Source organism: Trachymyrmex septentrionalis, unplaced genomic scaffold (assembly GCF_001594115.1).
Source record: "Trachymyrmex septentrionalis isolate Tsep2-gDNA-1 unplaced genomic scaffold, Tsep1.0 scaffold275, whole genome shotgun sequence".
NCBI classification, from domain to species: domain Eukaryota; kingdom Metazoa; phylum Arthropoda; class Insecta; order Hymenoptera; family Formicidae; genus Trachymyrmex; species Trachymyrmex septentrionalis.
The window spans coordinates 580350-597122 of NW_017305436.1; the positions used below are offsets into that span (position 1 = coordinate 580350).

The 16773-nt window shown below is 32.0% G+C and overlaps 1 protein-coding gene across 5 annotated transcripts in view; it reads left to right on the forward strand.

Moving 5' to 3' along the window:
• LOC108749212 (protein diaphanous) overlaps nucleotides 1-16773 on the forward strand; it is a 146297-nt gene that overhangs the window by 127448 nt on the left and 2076 nt on the right. For 4 of the 5 annotated variants that reach the window (XM_018487771.1, XM_018487773.1, XM_018487772.1 and 1 more), the window contains 8 exons: nucleotides 10530-10880; nucleotides 11007-11149; nucleotides 11225-11492; nucleotides 11558-11797; nucleotides 11883-12137; nucleotides 13066-13230; nucleotides 13305-13548; nucleotides 16001-16082. In XM_018487771.1, the coding sequence (XP_018343273.1) occupies nucleotides 10530-10880; nucleotides 11007-11149; nucleotides 11225-11492; nucleotides 11558-11797; nucleotides 11883-12137; nucleotides 13066-13230; nucleotides 13305-13548; nucleotides 16001-16082 (1748 nt within the window). Of the gene's footprint in view, nucleotides 1-10529; nucleotides 10881-11006; nucleotides 11150-11224; nucleotides 11493-11557; nucleotides 11798-11882; nucleotides 12138-13065; nucleotides 13231-13304; nucleotides 13549-16000; nucleotides 16083-16362; nucleotides 16395-16773 lie in introns of those variants that run through there. The other variant, XM_018487774.1, reaches the window with a different exon arrangement.

Below are 16773 nucleotides of genomic sequence, written 5' to 3' on the forward strand. Positions count from 1 at the left end.
TAAAAAGAATGAATTGAATATAAAATGATCAGGTTCAAAGATTGATCTGATCGATTTGGCATGGAATGCTTTTTATACAGATATATGTGCGTATATATTATATTAATCAATAAATAAAATTAAATAAATTAAATTGAAATTAGTTAAATTACATTATTCATAATGTAATTATAAGAAATTTGCGATAATAGGGCAATAGTAGTCGAGTGCGGTAGTTGTTACGCAAATAATATACAGATATAACACAAAACTCTTTATTATAATAACGCGCTTACATGTTTCGGCTCATTTTTGAGCCCTCTTCAGAGACATAAATTACCTTTATAGATATAATATACACGTAATAACTATATTATCATAGTGAGCTCCCTCCGCTCACAAAAAAATCCTATATTAAAATTGTTTATTTAATTATTCATTACATTATATTGAATAACGTATCTTGTTAATTATTAATGGACTACAAAGACTAAAAATGCATAAAATATGGAAAAACTTGATAAAACTTCCCAAAATCCCAATAAAACTCGGATTTAAAAAACCCATCTGGTTTGGGTTTTTGTCCGACTTTCTACGTGAAGCGAGTTCCATCTCACTTCCTCCTCTGCCAAGGGGCGTTTGATTTTTCACGCGAAGCAAGATCTATCTGAACAAAAAGTCGTACGCTTCTTGGCAGGAAAGTAAGTGAGGTAGAACTCGTTTCGTGTGGAAAGTCATGTGCACCTTGGCAGAGGCAGAAGGGATGAAACTCACTTTGCGTGGAAAGTTGTAAAATATATTTTAAAGCAGAAAGTTTTTTTTTATATAATAGAAAAGAGAACTTATTTTTTAAATTCTTTTTGATAATAACTTTTTAGCGAATAACTAGCGACGGCTGAAACTTGTTGGAGATCACTCAGGATCATGACCTTGACAACATATGTCGAAAGTCAAAGTCATTGGGGAGGGATCTCTTAATGTAAATAATTATTCTACTTATGGTTATATTTTTGGGCAATTTTTGGGTATGAGAATTTAGTTGTCAAACTATAATAATCCGTTAATTAAATTTGATATAGTTAATTTTTTTGTAAAAAATAAATCACTGCACTGAAAAGTGTTGTGTTCCTGATTGCAAAAATAGTGAGTTAAAAAATCCTCAGTTTTATTTCTATTCATTTCCTGATAAGAATGGGAATTTTAACAAAAAAAATATAATGAAATCGGTTTATTTAGAAAAAATAGTTATTTTTATTACTTCATTAAAATTAAGTCTATCAATGGTGATCAATAGTATTCAGTATGGTTTATTCGATTTTAGATCAGAGGCACACACACGCATTACCGCGCGTGCATATGCCTTTAATCCAGCATGTATTAGCCGGTTGTATTGATTAAACTGGATGAATAATCAGATGGATGATGGTCTTGTAATAATTTGCACGCAGATTCGGAATATGACAATAAGTCTCTATACTTTATTCCGCACAGAGTACAAAAATTCGATTGCTCGTTGAGAACAAGTCTTTGTTTGGTTTGTTCTAAAAATGTGAAAAAGTAGATACAGCATTATTCAATATAAGAATATGAGAATGTCGATACATTATAAAGCTTGATGATAGTCATCAACGGTTGACCATCAAGTTTTGTAATGTATCGACATTCTCACATTTTTAATCACTGAATAATGCTGTATTTACGTTTTCACGTTTATACACATAACAAGTCTTACAATCATCCACAACGATAGTGATACATATATAAGGCTGAATTTTATATTATATATTATTATAATTACTGGCTAAATGATATTATATGTTTATCAAGTTTTTTGTCTTTTAAATGAGTAGTTAATTCTAAATTATATCAAGTTTAACATTGAGAATGATCCAATTAGGGTCGAAACATTTATTATAATAAACTTTTGTTTTTCAATAACACAGCAATAAAACCTGGCTTGGCTGGCTCGTAGCCCTATACTTATTATTAATTTTGAAAAAAATATTATTTAGATTCTAATTTATATTTATTTACTTCTATTTTAATTTGGTAGAATAGAGAGTTCACATAATTTTTCGGATGATAGATTTTTCGACCAATCTGTTTTTATAAAATTAATATTTGGGAATATTGAATACATGATGACTCTTTACCTAGATAGAACAGAGAAATTTTAATAAGAAATTTGTTTTGTATAGAAAGAGTCCTTCGATTTGTTATTTAATTTTAATAAGATCAAGATATGACATCACACAAATAGAAGTTATTCCACGAAAAGTCATAATGATTTCGATTTAAACGTCTCTATTATATACAGAATTTCATTTTAACTTTGACATTGAAATATCTCGCAAATTATAAAAGATACGGAAAAATGTTTCAGACAAATGTTATAGGATTTAAGGGGATGCTGGAGTTACCGACGGAACGTCATTTTCAACGTATTTCTCAAATTATTTCGTTTTTCTTATACAGAATAAAAAATCCTTCTTTAGAATAAAAAGAATGCAAATACTTTGGAAAAGTACAAACCGGTATGAAAATTCCCCCAAAAAATGTAAATTACAATTTTTTGTTATCAGGTAGGTTTTTTCTTCACACGCACGGACGCACGCACGCACGCACGCACGCACGCACGCACGCACGCACGCACGCACGCACGCACGCACGCACGCACGCACGCACGCACGCACGCACACACACATACATAAAGATATGCAAGGATATATCTAAACAAATAGTACTTTCCTATATTTGAATAATTTATAAGAATATCATGAGACCTTCAAATTATGATTTTGAAGTTTACAAGAGAAATGGCTTGAGAAGTACGATTTGAGTGCTTACGCAATAACCTCGCATTCATGTGATATATAGGATATAGCAGAGCAAGAAATGTACGTAACGTTTTATTTAATGATTTACTTAATGTATTTATATGTAATATTTTAATTAATGTTTTAAGTAATTAAAATAAATGTAATTCGAAGGGCTACGAGTTAAACCAATTTTCAAATTTAACGTAATAAACTAAATAATACAAAAACAATAGAGAATATAAACAGACGTTTCAATCTCCTTTGGATCATTATTAATGTTAAAAATGTTTACTAATTAAAGTTAGAATATAACGGTGAAAGATTAAGAATAAATACATAAAAAATACGTAATTATAATATATACAAATTTCAATTAAGATGTAATCCATAAGAATGATTCGATGTAAAAGCCTCGCACGTAACAATTCATTGTCAGTCACAATTTCTAAAGAATTGCAATACAAAATTTGATGATATGGTAATGCCAATAAAAAGTTCGTAGCAGTCAATAATTTTATATGTAATCAATCGAATAAAATATTATAAAAATCTATTAATATACAGAAATGTATTAAATAAAATGAAGAAATAAATTAGATTAATGAAATTTAAAAATATAAAGTGTAAAAAAAAGAAATGTGCACATAATAAATATAAAATTTACCTCTTTACAAGCGAAAATGTGTTGTGTAGTCATGGTATACAGGGAGGAGTATTTAAAACAGATTACCTGAATAACTTGTTTTCAACAGTAGAAGAAAAAGTGTCAAACAAAAGTTGCTTGATTTCGAAGGACACATAATATGATCAATAATTGTTTAGTAGATAGAGGCGTAAAGGATAGGCAAAGGTCAAATTTTTTAAATGGAATGATATGTTTTTTTACTTACGTTCTGATAGAGCATTTTAAGACGAATACAATGATCTATAATTGAAGATCATTTAAGGTTACGCAAGGTCAATAATGGAAAATAATTGAATGTAATGGAAAATAAATTGTTTCAAGGCACTCTTCGAATAATTTCGTGTCTTCTCTTCTTGTTGGTCTATCGCTAATCGTTCAAGTGTATGTAAATATTTACATACCATTTAAATTTAAGCATTATCCATATTTACTGATCAGTTTGAATTCATCTATCGATCAAGTGCATGTCTTGCGAAATGCGTTATACAAAAGCGGAAAAAGTCGATATGATTTTGGTCTATGGTAAATGTCGACAAATTATGAGAGAAGCAGTACGTTTATATACTGAAAGATTTCCCGATCATGTCCATCCTTCATTCTCTGTTTTTTCAAACATAGTACAAACTTTTCTAGAAACAGGACGTGTGGATAATAAAAAACGCAAACGAATCAAGAAAGCAATTGATGACGGAAATTTAATGAATATTTTTTTAGCCGCTGTAGCACTAAATCCACATATCAGTACAAGACAACTTGAACATAAAAGTGGTATTAGTCGACGAAGTATTCTGCGAATACTCCATTCCAACAAATTTCATCTCTGCCATATCTCACGTCATCAAGAGTTACATGATGACAATGATTTTCAAAATCGTGTACAATTCTGTGAATGGGCAAGAAGACGATATGTAAGCAATTGCGATAGAAATAATCTTACTGTCTAAAATGTTATACTATTGTAAAATAAGAGTCATCTGAGAGTCAAACTAAAAGAGAGAAATATTATCGATATGAAAAGGATAAAATTAGGAATGGGGAAAAAAGGAGAAAGAAACTAGGAAGGGGAAAGAGATTGTATAATATGAAAATAGGATGTCATTTTGCCTATTTAAGCCCTGTTTCTGTCTTTTAATATGAACCAATTCTGAAATTAGTCGTTTGTTATACGATGGTTCACTATCTAAAATTTTGACGCTATTCCGATCAAATTCAATCCGATTAAAATTAATCCGATGGTCAGAAATAACTGAAGCAGATCCTGTTTTTTTATTTATGTCTGACATATGTTCATTTAATCTAGTTTTCAATTTTCTTTTGGTCTGCATAACTTGCCTCACAATTCTCACAAGAGATTTTATACACGATTTCTTGGTGCGAGTATAAGTCGAGATGGTTTTTACCCCTTTTTATATAATTTTTTACGGTGTTAGGAATAGAATAATTTACAACCAAGTTTGAGAGCTATAGGCATAAATTTTTCAGGCAGACTTATTGTAGTCAACAGTAAAATATTTATCTTTGAATTTGTTTTTCTTGTGTGAATGAAAATTATTGGAAGTGTGCATTAAGTTTAAAGGATGTGTGTGTGTGTGTGTGTGTGCGCGCGTGTGCGCGTGCCCGTGTGTGTGTGCGCGCGTGTGCGCGTGCGCGTGTGCGTGTGCGTGCGTGTGTGTGTATACGATTTTATTGTGAAAAAATGATTATAAATTGATCATTCAAGATATTGTCCATTACTAGACACTACTTTTTCGCACCTTTCTCGTAATAAGAGAATTCCATGTCGAAAGAACGACACATCTTTTGAGGCTATCCATGAACGTATTTTTTGGTATCTTCATAAGAATGGAAGCACTGTTCAGACAGGCCATAAGTCATCGATCGAAATAGATGGTAATCGGAAGGAGCAATATCTGGAGAATGCGATGGATGTGATAGAATATCCCAGTTAAGCGCTTCTAACATTTCCTTGACCGGTTTCGCAACATGTGGCCGAGCGTTGTCGTGCTGCAAAATGACTTTGTCGTGTCTTTTCGTGTAATCTGGCCATTTTTGCTTCAATGCTCGGCTCAATTGCATCAATTATTGTTGGTAGCGTTCCCCAGTGATGGATTTCGTTGGGTTAGAACAGCTCATAATGCACTACACCCAGCTGATCCCATCATACAGAGCATGAGCTTGGCGCCACGAATATTCAGCTTTGCCATCGATGTTGATGGTTCGCTTGGCCTGCACCATGATTTTTTGCGCTTCGGATTATCGTAGCGTATCCATCTTTTATTACCCATCATGATACGATGTAAAAAACTTTTTCTGTGTCTTTAAAGCAACAATTCACAGGTCATTTTGCACCTTTCGCTTGTCCCTCGGCTTCAACTCGTACGGCACCCAATTTCCTTGTTTTTGAATCATTCCAATGGCCTTCAAACGGAAATTGTTGATCGATCAACATTTAATGATTCTGCAAATTCTTCTTGCATTTTACTCGATCGAGTAAAGCTTCCACTTCCTCATCTTTAAACTTTTTCGGCTGGCCTGGACATTCCTTGTCTTCGGTGTCAAAATCACCTTTTTTATAACATCAAAACCAGTACTGATATGTTGAAATCGATGGAGTATAATTATCATAAGTTTCGACAGCATTCGTTGACTTTTAGCACTTTTCTTCAAATGGAAGCAAAAAAGCAAAGCTTGCAAATTGTGTTTTGTTGGCACAAAATTCGATATATTCGATGTTCAATAAAACAATGTTGTTTACACTTCGGCAAAATGACACATACTGAAAATTAAAGCCACATGATGGTGCTTTGAACATGAAGGTAGCAACAATATGGTTCGATGCGACAGTACTATAATAGTTACGCCATCTCTTGAAAATCCTTTAAAATTAATGCACACTAATATTATCTGTTTTATTTTTATTGTGAATATGGTAATTAATTTTTTTTGTATGGTAAAAAAATGAAGTTAAGAGGATAGCCATTATCTAAAAAAGTGTGAATAGCATCAATAAAATTTCTTTGTTGAAACTTAGGGTGAGATAATAATACAATTTTATCAACTGCATCATAAATAATTCCTCTCTTATGACATAAAGGATGATGGAAATGGAAATTTAAAAATATACTTGAAAAGGTTGGTTTTTGATACCTATCAAAAATGATTTTATTTTGTCGACAATGACAGTAATGTTCAAAAAATTCAATCTCCCATTATCTCCAAATTCTACAGTAAATTTTAGTCTTGTATGTAACGAATTAAAAGTGTTAAGAATGTTATTCAAAGTGTCAGAAGGAACTGCTAATATAATGTCATCTACATATCTAAAGTAGAAAGAAAGTTGTGTAGGTAATCTATAATCAATAACTAATGATTCTAGATCTTGTAAAATTATTTCAGCTATAATAAGGGATATTGGAGATTCCATGAAGGTGTCAAAAATTTGTTTGTAGAAATTGCCATTAAAAGAAAAATAAGTTTAAAACAAAATGTAATGCAATTAAAAATTTATCTAAAGGTGTTTTTGTATTATAAGATATATGATCCCATCTTTTTTTAATGCTCTCACATGCTAGTTCTATGGGAACATTAATGAAAAGAGACACTACATCTAAAGAAGCTAACGTATCGTCAAGCTTAAAATAAGTCCCATTCAATTTGTTGACAAAATGGAAACTATTTTTTACCTGACTAGGTGCTTCAGATATGCTATAATAATATTGTGTAAGAATAATGACAAATAATATAATGGGCTATTGACAGACGAAACAATAATTCTTAGGGGATTGCCAGGCTTATGAATTTTGGTTAATTCATACGCTCTGGGTATATTACCATCATATGTGTTTTAATTAATGTACGTATATGTTTCCTTGATGTACGTAATATTTTATTTGGAATTAAAAATCTATTTTATCGACATCGATTTAATTCGGCCGTCGCTTCAGGGTCCTCTGAAGAAGGTCTATTTATTGATCATATCCGTTTAACATTGGATGGCGTTGTCAAAGTCAAGATGAGGTCACTTTAAATTTTTTAAATAAGATTTTTTATTTTATTGCATATTATTATAGTCCTTTCTACGACCTAAAACACTATAATCAAATACACTTTGGATCAGCTGTTTTGAAGTTATCGAGATTTATATGGTAAATTATCCAGCCAACGAAGATTAAGCCAGGTAGTGAAGGCAAGATCGAGGGATGACCTTAAACTTCTTGCAATTTTGGGCTTGATTTATTTCAATCCATACGTCATTGCTCGACAAATAAAACATGAATTTGGAATCTCTCGATCTACAACTTATCGAATATTACAATTCGCACAATACCACCCTTATTACTTCAATTTGGTACAGAAATTAAGCGAAGGTAATTGCAGACTGAGAATTCAATTTTGTAGATGGCACTCGATGCATTGGAGTAGAATTCAAATTTCTTTTGGAATATCTGTTTTGGTGACGAAGCTACATTTCATGGCAATTTCAATAGGCACAATAGTCATTACTGATCATTAATAAATTTTTACTGGTATCGACAGGTGGTCAATCAGCATCGTTGGAACCTCTAGGTTTGGATTGACATACGTAATGATCAAATTATTAGGTTACATTTTTTTTAAATGTACAATTAACGGTCTAATTTACTTAGATTTTCTCCAAAATCATTTACCAGGATATCTTCAGGACATTCAACTGGATGTTCTCTAAATATTTTGATTTCAATAGGATAATGTTTGAACATATCCATATTATTGGATAGGAAGATCAGTCTTATGGCCTCCAAGATCACCGGATCTAAATTCTCTAGATTACTATTTATGGGAATATGTGAAAGATGCTGTGTATCAGGAAGCAACTACGAGATATGATGGAAAGAGTCAGAAGGAATTCAAACGCCGCAAATACTCAGAGGAGTCTTGCAAAACTTTAGACGCAAACTGATTTTGTGCTTGGATATATTGGATGTGTGAATATGACTCCGCCCTTTCCAATAGGTTCGCTAGTATCACTGCTTACGCGTATACATTAAAATGTCAATACTTGTATTCGATAGTACTTTGTGTCAGCTGTCAAACGCAGTGTGTGATATACGGTTGAAGCGTAAACAACAAGTATTTTTATCGCATTGAAAATGTCGGGTTTTATTCCAAATAAACATCATTTGCGGGAAGTTTTATTGCACAATTTTATTGCAAAGAAAAGTGCAGCGGAAACTTATCATTTGCTTGTGGATATTTTCGGTGAGCATGCTCTATCAAATACAACTTGCAAAGAATGGTTTCGACGGTTTAAAAACGATGATTTTGACATTCAGGAAAACCACCCAAAAAATTTGAAGACGCTGAATTGGAAGAATCATTGGCTGAAGATTGTTGTCAAACACAATCAGAATTGGCAGCAACATTAAATTTCGATCGATCAACTGTTGCAAAACGTTTGCGAGCAATAGGAATGGTTCAAAAAGCTAGTAACTGGGTTCCACATGAATTAAAAGACAGACATCGAACGTCGAAAAACCATTTGTGAAATGCTGCTTCAAAAACAAGAAGGAAAAGGTTTTTTGCATCGAATAATTATTGGAGATGAAAAATGGATATATTATGAGAATCCAAAACGCAAAAAAGCCTGGGTGAAGTCAGGTGAAGCCGACCCATTACAGCCAAAGAAAAATATTTATTGTTCCAAGGTTATGCTCTGTATTTGGTGGGATCAGAAAGGTGTTGTGCACTATGAGTTGCTGAAACCGTCTGATACTATCACTGGCGATGTTTACCGACGACAACTAATGCGTTTGAAGGTAGCTATAGAAGAAAAACGACCAGAATGGATGAATAGGCATAGCAAATTAATTTTTCAACATGACAACGCCAGACCGCATACTGCAAAAGTCGTGAAAACATATTTAAATGGACAGGACTGGGTAGTGCTACCTCACCGGCTATATTCGCCAGACATAGCTCCTTTAAATTACTACTTATTCCGGACGATGCAGTCAGATCTTACAGGAGAGCGATTTACTTCTTACGAAATCAAAATTTGGCTTGATAATTGGATTGCCTCAAAAAACCAGGACTTCTTCATGCAAGGAATCCGTAAATTGCCTGAAAGATGGGCGAAGGTTGTAGCTGCAGATGGAGCTTTGAATAAATAATTATTTCATTTTCTAAACAAGTAAATGTATTTTATTTTTACAAAAAAGGGCGGAGTCATATTCACACACCCAATATAATAACAGAACACTCTTTGAATATTTAATTTCAAGAATGATACGTAATGACAATTAGACAAAGTTCCTTAATCCTCCTATCTTATATTCAACCTTTTATTAGTCGGAGTATCCCTCGATCTTGCTTTTATTGGCTGGATCATCTGTCTTAGTTGGTCGAATTATCCCTCGATTTTGTCTTCACTAACTGGATCAGTCATCGATCTTTGTTTGGTGAACATCTTACTATATAAATTTCGATAACCTCAAAACAGCTGACCTAAAGTGAATTAAGTGTTATAGTGTTTTGGAAAGGTCTCAAAAAGGGCTATAATATGCAATAAAATTTAGGGGGTTTTATTAAAAAAATTTAAAATGAGCTCATCCTGATCTTGACAACGCCAATGTTGAATAAGTATAATTATTAAATAAACCATTTTAAACCTACAACTTTGTCTGAAACATTTTCCCATATCTTTTATAATTTTCGAGATATTTCGGTGTCAAAGTTAAAGTGAGACACCTTGTATATTTAATAACTCTATCATCTTTATTATAATTTTATATTTTATTTGAATACAAGTCAATTATCTTTAGAAATACTTTTTAATCAAAATCCATCAGATTTTATTATTTAACATTTATATTGAATAATAATCATTTTGAATAATGAAAACTTAATATTTTCTAATATTTGTAATATTAGCAATGTGAAATTATTTTTAAAGAACTCAGATCGTGTATACGATTGTTACTTAGATAACGTTTTTGTCGTCTCCTTAAATTACACAACTAGCATATAAATTGAATAATCTTAAAAACATTATTTTGTTTTATATATAGAGGACTGCTGTATGTCCGCCTCCACCACCTATGCCCGAAATGGGTAGCAGACTACCGCCGCCGCCACCTCCTTTTCCTGGCGGTAGTGGCCCACCTCCACCACCACCTATGTCTGGAATGATGTGTCCACCTCCTCCGCCTATGCCCGGTTTAAAAGGACCTCCACCTCCACCTCTGCTTGGAATAGGAGGACCTCCACCACCACCTATGCCAGGAATGGGTCCTTTAGTACCACCGATAATGGGAGCATTATCTCCATCGCCTCCAGTGATACAAGTTTTGCCTCATGGATTAAAACCGAAAAAGAAGTGGGAAGTAGATGGACCATTGAAAAGAGCAAATTGGAAAGCGGTATGTGTATAATGTACTTATATTAATCAAATAAATTATTATCGGTATAGAAGATATAATGATTTTAATATTCACAATTTTTTATGGTAGTATAATTTCTGCTATGTAAAACTTTATGTATTTCAGATTTTACCTCACAGAATGACAGAAAAGTCATTCTGGACAAAAGTACAAGAAGACAAATTAGCTAGTCCAGAAATATTGGATGGTCTTGCACAAAAGTTCGCTTCCAAACCGAGTGGGAAAAAAATAGACGATGTAGTTGATAAGTAAATTTCACCTCAGTAATTATCATTTTTAAAATGATATTACATAAGTTATTAATAAATTTTTCGTACACGTAGGTCAGCCCCAACGAAAAAAGTAAAGGATCTCAAAGTTTTGGATAATAAAGCGGCTCAAAATATATCAATACTTCTCGGTGGGACACTAAAGCACATGCCTTACGTGGAAGTAAAAAGATGTTTATTTCGATGTGAAGGACCAGTTATTTCTGATAATATATTACAAGGATTAATTCAATACTTACCTCCGCCAGATCAATTGTCAAAATTACAGATGTACAAAGATCAGTACGATGACTTGACTGAAGCGGAACAATTTTGTGTCACGGTAATGTATTTAATTTTTGTATAATTTTTTTCAATTTTTTTATTTCACTGACATCAATATTACAGATATCTACAATAAAACGGTTATTACCCAGATTGAGATCATTAAGCTTTATGTTGCGATATGAAGAGTTGATACAGGATATAAAACCTGACATAGTAGCAGCTACAGCAGCATGCGAAGAAGTGAAAAGTAGCAAAAAGTTTGCACGAATTCTTGAATTAATATTGTTACTCGGAAACTATATGAATTCCGGTTCCAAAAATGGCCAAGCATTCGGATTCGAGATTAATTTTCTTACAAAGGTTTGTTCTGTAACATATGTCTGTATGTGTAGTATATGCATGAACCGCTTATTGTTTCGATGCAGTTTCACGACTTTTTTTTTAGTTGACCAGTACTAAAGATGTCGATAACAAGCAAACTCTTATGCATTATTTGGTGGATACGATAGAGAGAAAGTTTCCAGAATGTCTCAGCTTCATTGAGGAAATAACACATGTAGACCGTGCCAGTAGAGTGTCTTTAGAAAATGTTCAGAGAACGTTATGTCAAATGGATACCAATATCCGTAATCTCGAACAGGATCTTACGAATGCCAAAGTTCCACAGTGCGATGAAGACTTATTTATAGATGTCATGAAAGTATCCTTCACTAATTTTTTGTTAATAACCATTAATGTACAGATAAAATAGTTTAATGAACGCTGAGTTATTTCTTATTAGAATTAGTTTCTACATTTCATTAAAGAACTAACAGCAAAAGTCAATCATATTAAACAATCACTGAGCGTGCATTGAGCAATGGAGGGTACAAATTTTCAAGAGTTTTGTGACCACTCGAGGATTGTTTTATTTCTATGTTTTTTTATATGTTTTTCTTTGTAGAAACCGAAAATAATCATTATAATAATGCCAAACTTAAAAAAAAATTGGTACATTGAAATATAGTAAATGAAATCTTTATTTGCATCGTTATAAAATCACTGTCAATTATATTTCAGTAATTTATTTATGAAGTTAATTCCAAATTGGATCAAATGCGAATGATATTGCATCATTAAACGCTAATTAGATTATATTTTTTGTTATAATATTTTTCATCTCGGTACTGTTTTCTCCACTGCAAGCGTTGCGCAACGCACCGATACCGATATTACAAATATTATCATATTAAAATATGTTATTATAATAAAAGATAATCTAATTAACGTTTTGTGGTGCAATATTCGCATTTGATTCAATTTGAAATTAATTTTATAAATAAATTATTGAAATATTATATAATTGATAGTGATTTTATAATGATGTAAATAAGGATTTTATTCACTATATTTCAATTATGTACCAATTTTTCCTTAAGACTGGCGTTATTATAATGATTATTTTTTCGGTTTGTAGAAAGAAAATAAAAGAAAAATACATAAGAAAACATAGAAAAATAATTCCCAAGTCAGAAAATCCTTGAAAATATGTACCTTCCTTTGCCTACTGAACGTAATCATTAATGACATCATTTGTTGATCTTGTGTGGATCAAATAGAGGTATTTTCTTAACGGAGTTACTTTATAGCCATTCGCCAAGAAAGCTAGAGAATCTTACGAGGTTCTGCAAAATATGTTTAAAAATATGGATACTCTGTACACGGACATCTCAGAATTCTTTTCTTTCGACAAGCAGAAGTACACCATAGAGGAATTCTTTGGCGATATCAAGACGTTCAAAGATGATTTCTTGGTAAATACGCGCTAATACGTCACGTCGCAGTCTATTCAATCGCTATCTAATGCGATTCTATATTCTCACCGTAGCAATCGCAGAAGGAGATAATAAAGCTGAAGGAGGGCGAGGAGAAACAGAGGCGGACGAGAGAAGCGCGTGAAAAAGCAGAAGCAGAAAAGGCGGCACGAGCTGCGCGTAAACGCGCATTAGTCGACATGAACGCACATGAGACTCAGGAAGGTGTTATGGATAGTCTGATGGAAGCGTTGCAGACTGGATCGGCCTTCAGTAGGCCAGACCAACGACGCAAGCGACAAACCCGCGTAGCTGGTGGTAAGTTGTATAGGACATACATCAAGAGACAAATGGTGAAGAAGGACCAAGCAGCTCAAGCATATTTATTTAGTAATACTTTAGACAAATCTACTAGAAATAAGTTAATGCACGAATGTGAAAATCTAACTTCAACTGAAATCATGCGATGCCATATGCTCCAGAACAGGATTATGGCTGAAGAAATATGCACGGCGGGCAATTCAATAAATTTCTTTACGCCGGAAGAAAATCAAGAAATCTACAAACAAATGCTGGACGAGGCGAAAAAGACGCCTAGGCAGGCGAAGCATTCGTCCAAAGTTACGTTCTTTAAAAAAAAGAAACTGTGCAGTCGTTGTAATCGCGCGTATTATGCGACGATGCCGGTATTCAACGAAACACCCAAAAGAGACATTTTGCTAAAAACATTTAGAAACTTTGAGTCCAGGTGCATTAAGACTGACTGGGACTCAAGTCCATTAATCGGTGCAGACGTCTCTGTTAATCGAGCATGTATTCTTAGCCCGGTTAAGCAAAGACGCGTCGTAGTCAACAAAATACGCAAAAGAAACAGCATTGTGCGCCGCACTATATTGAATTGCAAACATATACATGCGAGCAATACAATTGCAAAACGCAGTAAGCTTCATGCTTATTTGCAAAGTCTACCCAGTATGAGTATCACTATGCCATCGATTATCAATACATCAGATATAGACATGAATTCTGTAAATCAAAAGATGTCAAAATCGAACGATGATTTTCATACTAAAATACTCAAACCAGCCTTCTCTCCGATGAGACTTTTAAGATCGCGAAATTTTGAAAACTTGATACGATATGACGAAAGTCAAAACATACAGGATTTGAAAAACTCAGGCTTTTTAAATTCGAGCATGTCTACTCAGTTTTCGAATAGTGAGCAGACTAAAACACAATCGCCATTAGTGACAGAAATAAGTAGCGTTATGTTATTGTCGGAAAATAGCCCGTTGCATTTTATAAAATCAAACTCTATTCGTATTGCTACAAAAAATTTAAATTTGTCCGAAAATTCTGGACAATTTGCAAATATATACAAGCAATTCGTTCCGGAAACAAGTAATTTAACTACAAGAAATCGTAATAAATTGAAAAAACTAAAAGATAGTTCATGGAAAAATAAGTGGAAGTTTTGGCAAATATCGATAAATATTGTTTAATAGAATTATTTGCTGCTGTAGTATTTATACAAGACTAAAAATGGAAAAACTGACGCGAGAGAAAACAATATTTTGTAACTATTGTTGCGAAGAAACTTATTCAAAAAAGTGTTATGATGCATACTTTGAGTCATTTGATTTTTCCATTAAAATGTGCGACATTCTCATGTTGTGCATATTGCAATAATATTTTTATAATCTAATATTGTGTCATATATTTTATATTTTTAAAATGCAGTGTAGGAATCATTACTTTGCATTAGTCATATTAATGTCAATAATTTTTAACAATTTTTTTATTTATTTGAAAATAGCGAGAATATATAGTTTTGATACAATGTACAATACATAAATAAAACTTTCGTTTACCTATGGATTCGTAAATATATTTACGTATCGTGCGAACTATTCAAAACTGATAATTGTAATATTTATGATTTATAAAGAATTAAAAAATTTAAAATATATTATTTTCATATAGCATATAAATTTTATATAACATTTTATTTAATTAATATATGTCAAACTTTTTAAGTAAATGAAAATGGATATTTGTAATAAAAAGTCTTGAGTTTTATATATATATTTGATGCACAAAAATATATTCTATTGATCTTGTAATCATACTGCAGAAATTATGAGAACGCAATAGTAAAATAAAAATAATAAAGTCAAGGTGCTTCTGTCATATCATTCCGATCATTTATATTCAAATTTCAAAATTTAATGAGATATGAGGTGAATGTGTAATTTTACAATTTTTTCTGTTACTTGGTGTGATTATAATGTAATATTAAAATAAATTTTTTTCTTTGGTTTATAAAAATTTAAACGATTTTTATGATTATTTATGTATTTTTTGTTTATAATTGTTATTACAAATTTTAAGTGTGACACAAACTACTTGAGTTTTTGATGAAACATGTACCAAAGACTATTTTGTATAAAAACGTATATATATATATATTTATAATTAAATGCAATAACAAATTACTTAACTGTCTTATCTTGTTCTCCTTGATATGTTAAATGTTGTAAGGTAAATTGTATTATTTAATGCAAAAATGTATTGCTGAAATATCGGTATATGATTAATATATATATAAAATATAAAGTTCCATTTCTCTTTCACATAATAACTATCAAAAAAAAAGTTTCACTTATAAAGTGCATAAGTTCTTTCAAAATATACATTCCACTGATACAAATCCTATTATTCTCAAATTCAAGTCTATTATAATGAGTTTAATTTTATTTTAATTTTACAGCGGAAAGGAGAGCGCAACTAAATAGGAGTCGATCGCGTACTGGATTAGTCGGAACTGGCTTGCTAGGGAGAGAACTTTCGACGTAAGTATTATTGTATTAATTGCAAAACGAATGTGTGAACGAGACACGCTCGAATAGAATCAGTTCTTACTTCCTACATATTACACGCACGTTATGAATATGTAACAGATTTGTACAGTGTTGTACAAATGTGTTACATATTCATCAATTTATGAAAAATTAATAACGATTGCTATTAATTTATTAATTTAAAGTTCTTACTTGCTTTACGAATAATTTACTCGCTTACTGGAAAACAATATAACGACTATATAGGAATATCTAATTTAAATTTTGTTAGTTATATTTAAAGATATAGAAAATGGACCACGGTGAGAATAATAGGTGATTCCACTCGCTCATTTTTGCCCAAAAAAAAATTATGACGAAATTGAGGCAGTTCAGACACGTAATACTAGAGAGCATGATGGTCTGACATCTAATGGCCTTTGCAATCTTTCCAATTCAGCCGTTCAAGTAGCGTTTCTTTTATGATTAAAATCTACAGCATGTATTCTCTTCCACAACTTTCACAATCTTCCTAATTATCCCACCAATCATGTGTATAAATAAACTATGAATAATAAATGAACTATGAATAATAAATAATAAAATTATTTATTTTGTTGTTACCTTAATCTTACTTCTGTCTCTTGAAACGCCCCGGGAAAAAATGTTTTACATATAATTATATATAATTATATATATTTAT